General features: G+C 32.3%; 1 protein-coding gene across 4 annotated transcripts in view; it reads right to left on the reverse strand.

Annotated features, from left to right (window-relative positions):
- Positions 1 to 7,495, reverse strand: part of Ankib1 (ankyrin repeat and IBR domain containing 1) — a 100,428-nt gene that overhangs the window by 37,603 nt on the left and 55,330 nt on the right. For all 4 annotated transcript variants that reach the window (XM_013026040.1, XM_013026039.1, XM_013026038.1 and 1 more), the window contains exons 6-7: positions 6,016 to 6,224; positions 4,633 to 4,721 (exon numbers count right to left, since the gene is read on the reverse strand). In XM_013026040.1, coding sequence (XP_012881494.1) covers positions 4,633 to 4,721; positions 6,016 to 6,224 — 298 coding nt within the window. The remainder of the gene's footprint in view (positions 1 to 4,632; positions 4,722 to 6,015; positions 6,225 to 7,495) is intronic.

Consider the following 7,495-nt stretch of genomic DNA (forward strand, 5'->3'; position numbering starts at 1 on the left):
GCTATCCTGGGCAACATAGCAAGATCCTGTCTCAAAACAAAACCAAAACCAAAAACAAAAAACCTCAAAACAAAACCAAAAACCAAAAAAGTGCCCACAAAGCACAAAATATTAATTGTAATACTTAGTACCTATTCAACAATTCATTTTACAAATATACAAAATATGAACATATATATACTATAAATGTTTAAGTTTTTGTTTTGCTTTATATTCTCTAAAAACCTCAGAGTATCTTAACATGAATATTTAAAAAAATGCCTTAGGTCGTATTCTATTCTCAATATTGTATAATTTTAAATTAAAGGGATGATGGTATAAAAATTAACCACAGATAATTTCAAATATCTAAGGATAGTATTGCAATGTAATATGAGTTTTTAAAGAAAAAGGCATTCTTGTTATATTTAGGTGAATATTAAAATGAATGCTATGTCCTACTGTACATACATTGCTCACATAGCATAAAATAGGCTACCTGCAAAGGTGAATTAAGTTATTTGAGCTAGAAATTTCTAGGTCTTAAACTTAATGATTTTAAGCACTGACTGAGCTTTTCTGAGCCTCAGTTTCATAATATATAAAATGATGAAACAGTTAATGATAAATAATAATATGTACTCTACAGGGCTGTTATAGAAATACCTGTTAGGTACCTGACTTTGAATAAGAACCAATAAATTTTAAAAAGGACTACTGTTGTTATTTAAGAATCAAACTTCCAAAGTCTGGATTATATAGGATTTAATACTTACACAAAATAAATGGAAAAAAGGACAATTAAATCAAAACTCTCTAGTTATTAGTGTTTGATTATTCCAGAGATAGTACTTATTATGGGTTAACTATTATTTTTAATGAATAACATATGTATTTTCATATGGATAGATATGACCCATACAAGCAAACACTCTTTAGTCTTCAATAATTTTTTAAAATTTAATTTTATTTATTGTACAGGTGATGTACAGAGGAGTTAGTTAAACAGGTAAGGAAATGATTATATTTCTTGCCAAACAGTGTAATCCCCTCCCTTGTTTTCTCCCACTTTCCTCCCCTCCAACTCCTCTCTCCCCGGCAAGTTGTTAAGTTCATTTCCAACATAGTGTCTAAAAATATGATTCATGAACTTGTGTGACATCCTTGTGCAAGAGCCATGCTAATCTTCTCTGTATCATTCCAATTTTAGTTTATGTGCTGCCAAAGCAAGCACTTCAATGTTTAAGAGTATAAAGAGGTCTTAAAGAGTATGAAAACCACTAACTGTAGACTTCCTTTTTTCACATGACAGGAATCTTTCTTCCTTTTTTTTTTTTTTTGGCCAGTCCTGTGGCTTGAACTCTGGGTCTAGACACTATCCCTGAGCTTCTTTCGCTGAAGGCTAGCACTCTACCACTTGAGCCACAGTGCCACTCTGGCTTTTTCTGTTTATGTGGTACTGAGGAATTGAACCCAGTGCTTCATGAATGGTAGGCAAGCACTCTACCACTAAGCCACATTCCCAGCCACGAGGAACTTTTCTTTTAGTTATGTGTAGATTCCATGAAAAGCTGGCTATAGTTTAGTTTAATACTTATAGTACCCTGTCAGAGTATGCAGTATGCTTAGACACAGTTAACTAAATGATATTTTGAATTTTATATATCCCAAATACTTCAAAGCAGATTTAATTATCCCTGTGTAACTAAATGACAGGACTGAAAAAGATCTCATTAAAGGTGGGATTAGTTCCCTGTTAGTCCTGTATCTAATTTTCCTTAAAATATAATTCTACATTTTTATCTTGTAGATCAGCTTTGCAGATGCTATCATAGTTAGGTTCTCTGCTTATTACAAGGCTTAGGAAAATGATAATTAAGATTTATTGAATAATTACTATATATCCTGTTCTATGTACTTTACATATATTGTCACTTAAAATCTGACGATAATATTTATGAAGTATTTACTATTATCACCATTTTAGAAACTAAGAAACTGAGGCACAGTAGCTTACCACTTACTTAAACAATGTGACAGAACTGAAATTTATAACACAGAGGACTATTTTATCTAGAACTTGAGCTCTTATCCTTAATATTAGGAAAGATGTTCCAGTCTGGGTAGAAAATAATAATTCTTTTTTACTTAAGCCTTAGGGATAAATGCTTTAAAGCATTTGGTGAAGAAAAATACAGATTGAGAAATTTTCAAACTATTAAGACCTTTAAAAATTCTCCTAAAAAATGTTTAGCAACATATGAATCACTCAACAAGGAACTTGTTTTACTGGTCTTTGATCCAACAAATACTATCCTGCTAACGTTAGCAGGGTGGAGAATCCTATGAAAGCTGGTCATATGCCAACGAAAATAATAATTAAATCTTTTGATAATAAGATTTAACAATTAAATCTTACCATAAAGTTCTAATGGCTAGTTTGCCATGAGTATGGAAGATGGTTACTGCAACACTGAATAAGGTTAAGAAGGTCAAAGAAGTTCAAAAAAAATTTAAAGTAAATTCCTGAGCAGGTTCAGTTTTCACATATGAATCAAATCCAATGACCACAAACTTGGGCTAAATACCAGTAAGACTTCCTCCAACAGTACAGTTAATAAATTTAAGGTAAATGAAGTACTGTACTTGGAAAAAACTTTCTGCCTGCAGAACTGAATCAAAGATTGCTTTAAATTATGAGCTAACACCCTTTGCCTATTAGTTTATTTATATCAGCTATACTGATCTGACTGTATCTGTTACACTCACATAAAATCTAATCTGTTTTCAAAAGAACAACCATATATTCTTTACTCATTCTGACTTCTTGAAAACCAGCAGCTTTTGTTCTTTCCAAATGAAGTCTTGCTTCATATTTCATTTAAAAAAACACATAAAGAAAATATACTCAAAATGAGACAGCATAATACATCAGTAAGTTGCCTAAAGTATCAGGATGGGGAAATTTTAAGGAGGCAGAAAAATGATCAGAAGAGTTGTGAGGAAAAATGAGGAAACTTTGGAGTTTCATTTCCAGCAAATGATAGACATACTTACAATTCTGATTATAGTAAATGTCTCTCAGGTATATTCATATGCTGAATTTATCATATGGTTTGATATGTGTCAATTGTACCTCAATGAAGTTGTAAATTAAACCAAACTAAAAACAAACAAAAAACCCCAAACAACTACGGAGTTCAAGCCCCACGCCAGACAAAAAAAAAAAAAAAAAACCTAAAAAAAAAAAGACAACAAACCAAAACCCAGAAAATGTCTCAATTTCTTACTCTTATCCATGTGGTATTCCCCAGCTTACTATACTTTCTATTCAGTACTTCAGGAAAAAAAAAGTTTGAGTCATTTTTTATATTTCCTCAACTACTAAGGATATATTTTATGTGGCTCAAGATAACCAGATAATTTATTGCTTACTAAACAGATCTGTATTTGCTTACAAATCTCTCATAACATACAAAGTTATAACGAAGGCACTGAATATTGAGATATATTTCTCAATATATAAATTTCCATTTGTAATATATACCAAATCATCTTTAACAGAAACATTTAATTTTAAATTGACTACAAAGAAAATCTATAAATATCCTTATTTTTCACAGATTTTTCAAGTTTATTTGTTTATCCAAAAATAAAAATTCAGAGGAACTACAAAAACAAAAGCTTAGAATTCTTAGGATATAAGATAAATAATGCTGCAATAAACACAGTTGAGATATGGAACCAACCCAGATGTTCCTCAGTAGATGAAAGGATCAAAAAAATGTAGTATATATACACAATGGAATTCTATGCCTCCATCAGAAGGAATGACATTGCCCCATTTTTTAGGAAATGGAAAGACTTGGAAAAAATTATATTGTGAAGTAAGCCAGGCCCAAAGAAACATAGGCCCCTTGGTTTCCCTTATTTGCAATAACTAGTATATGTCTGAGACAAGCAGAAATGGTCAGATAAGTTGATGTTAGGTGAAATGAACCCCAAGATAAAGACTCAAATGGTTTTTCTTTCTTGCTACTGTATCTAACATATTTATAAGATGATTTCTTTGTTGCTTTGTGTGTCCCTCCCCCATGATATAACACCTGTTTTCACTGTATTTGATGTTGGTATAATTTGTGGAGGGGAAGGGAAAAAACAAATAGTTGAAATAGGGATACAGGTGGACCCACTGCAACAGTGAGATGTCCAAGATGTTACGTCGAAAAATGAACTTTACAACTTTGGCATGGGGGGAGGGCAGGGAGGGAAGGGGAGGGAGATGGCAGGGGATGGTAAGGGGAAACAAAGAGGGGGCAACAATGCTTGATAAGAAATGTACTTATTACCTTGCTCATGTAATTGTAACCCCTCTGTACAGTATTTTCACAATAAAAAAAAAAGATAAACTGATTCCTGAAGTTAAGGCGTAGGCTTGAAATTTATATTAGATGTAGCAAAATATTAAGAAAAAGTTAAACATACTTGCTTTGATGTGAAAATGAGAAAAGGAAAAACATTCATCCTTAGTCTTAAAGTACAATATATTTTAGTTTAACTCAGAAACCAGTTATTTCTTCCATTAAGTATTGAAAGCAAACAATTTCATTACGAAATCATGCAATAAGAGATACTAGCTGTTTATATACTCACGACTCCCAACATCCTCTACAAAAATCATGTCCACAAGGCATATCCACTGGATCTTCAAATACAGAAATACTGCACATACAAATGTCACACTGGAGATTAAATAAACAAAGATTTAAACAGGGTCATACTTTGCCAAAAGAATATATTCATTTGCTCATTAAAGGTGAAAAATTAGTATAGTAGTCATAAATTTTAAAAGTGTTTCAAAATTATAATGGTAATTAAAGCACCTACTTTTTGATAGCATAATAAATCTCAATATAAACTAATTAGGATTTAAATGTTTTATTGCAAAACCAAACTTCTACATTCTCTGTCTCTGTCTGTCTGTCTGTCTGTCTGTCTGTCTCTCTCTCTCTCTCTATATATATATACCAATGAATTATAATTTCTACACTGGAAAACAAAGTACAAAACCAAATCATTATATCTCTTCAGGTTAAGATCAAATTGCATGCTATAAAATAACCACCTTAATATCATATTCTTCACCTTACACTGGAAAATCTACAAAAACAAAAATAACTTGGTGTTTTAAACACGGCAATACAGGATACTAAGAATAGCAATTTAAGGCTTTCTAAGCAAGGAACCTTGATAAAGTTATGTATATTTTCAACGACTACAATCTTTATAATGTTACAGATGTGAATTATATTAGAAACAGAATTGTTTTCCAAAATGGACTACATAAAACAAAAAATGCTTTTGCGATTGTCACAAATTTTAAGTAGCTGAGCCATTCGAGAAATATTAAAATTTCCTACACAGCATACAAATGGTATGCTGATTAATCCTACACAAAAGTAGCACTGTTCCTTAATAAAGAGCAAACATTTGGGCTGGAGGCACAGCTCAGTAGTAATGTGTCTGTTTAGCAAGTTTTAGGCCCTGAGCTCAAACTCTGCTGGGGGTCAGAGGAGAAACATTCTGGAATTCCATCTGAATAGCAAACTCTAGGAGCTTTCATGAAACAAAAACAGAATTACCAATGTTTTGTAAATGTCTTCAAAATTAATAACTTTCAAGAAATCACAGAGGACTCATATTTTTGGCTTAAAGTGTCTATCAAAAATTCAAAATTTTTAATATTTCTGTATGCTGTATTTAAACATATGAAAGCGTTTTAAGTGAAAATGTAAATGATTCCTAAACTGTTTTCTGTTTAGAAATGACAAAAGAACATCTTTTGGTTTTCAATATATAATTCAGAGGTAATGTATTCTAATAAGTATTTACAAAAGCATGAAAATAATTGAATCTTTAAAGAAAGATGTAAGATTCAATTACAAGAACACAGAAAATCCATTGAATATAGTATAAATAACCTAAAAGTTACAAGACTAAAAACAAAAGTATGGGAAGTAGAATTAATAGACATACCAAACTGGTGTCTAAATCCCCTGGAGATAAACTGATTTCATCTGGAGAGGTGACAGAAGAGCGTGTAGTCCTTGGAGTTCTTGGAGAAGGAAGTGTGTCCCAAGCATTATACCCACTTGGTGGTGGAGTTGGCATTTGAACCCCTGATCGTTGGCAACAGTTTTCTGGGTTACACATCCAAGCCTCAAGTAATTTTTCCCTGTCCCAATCTTTAAAAATAAAAAATCAGAAAGCATGATATTTTACTGCTATATAGTAACTAAACAGAAAAATAAGAATACAGGTCATTTAAGGAAAATTAGTAGTATTTATATACAAGTAATAACTGAAAATTAGTATTTAGATATGTTAGCGATATTTTAAAACAAGGTTTAAACTTCTATAAAACTACTATGGCTCATCAACATGTCAACATCTAACAACATGTTCAAAATTCCCAGTAATTTCTGTTAATAATCAAGACAGATGACTCATACCACTTTTAGATTTTATAAAACTTTTCCTGATGTACAATTTAGCTTGTTTCTTTCTGTCTCAGTCTCTATCTCTGTCTCTTTCTCTCTACACACGCGCATGCACACACACACACACACACACACACACACACACCTCACAATACTGCTTTTTTGTTTATATATAGCAACAAAAATTTAAGAATTTGAAATAGTTTCTTTAGCTTCTTGGTAAACTGTCTTGGCAAAAAAAAAAAAAAGAATCATAATGAACTTGTGACAAACGTATGTCTTAGACAAGAAATAACAGTTGTGTGCTGGTGGCTTTTACCTACAATCCTAACTACTCAGGAAGCTGAGATATGAGTATCGCTGTTCAAAGCCAGCCCAGGCAGGGAAGACCATGAAACTCTTATCTCTAATTAACCACAAGAAAACTGGAAGTGGTGCTATAGCTCCAAGTGGTAGAGCACTAGCCTTGAGTTCTAGCCCCACAACCAACAAAAGAAAGAAAGAAAGAAAGAAAGAGAGAAAGAGAGAAAGAAAGAAAGAAAGCCCCACAACCAACAAAAGAAAGAAAGAAAGAAAGAAAGAGAGAAAGAGAGAAAGAAAGAAAGAAAGAAAGAAAGAAAGAGAGAAAGAAAAAGAGAGAAAGAAAAAGAGAGAAAGAAAGAATAACAAAGAATCCTTAAACTGTATAATATAAATAGCTTTTAGATAAATAAACATAATTTCAAAACAACACCACATTCTTTGGTATTTGATTATAGTACTACAACTTCAACCCCAAATTACTATGAGATCAGCAATGGCATTATGAATTCCAACATCCAATCATAGTCAAATCAGACAAATTTCTTAAAGGGAAACAATCTACCAGCTGGCTGAAGTACCTTAATTTAAAAAATATCTAGCTGGGCGCCGATGGCTCATGCCTGTAATCCTAGCTACTCAGGAGGCTGAGATCTGAGGATCACGGTTCAAAGCCAGCCCAGGCAGGAAAGTCCCTGAGACTCTTATCTCCAATA

The sequence above is a fragment of the Dipodomys ordii genome, unplaced genomic scaffold, assembly GCF_000151885.1.
Source record: "Dipodomys ordii isolate 6190 unplaced genomic scaffold, Dord_2.0 Scaffold90, whole genome shotgun sequence".
Taxonomy (NCBI): Eukaryota; Metazoa; Chordata; class Mammalia; order Rodentia; family Heteromyidae; genus Dipodomys; species Dipodomys ordii.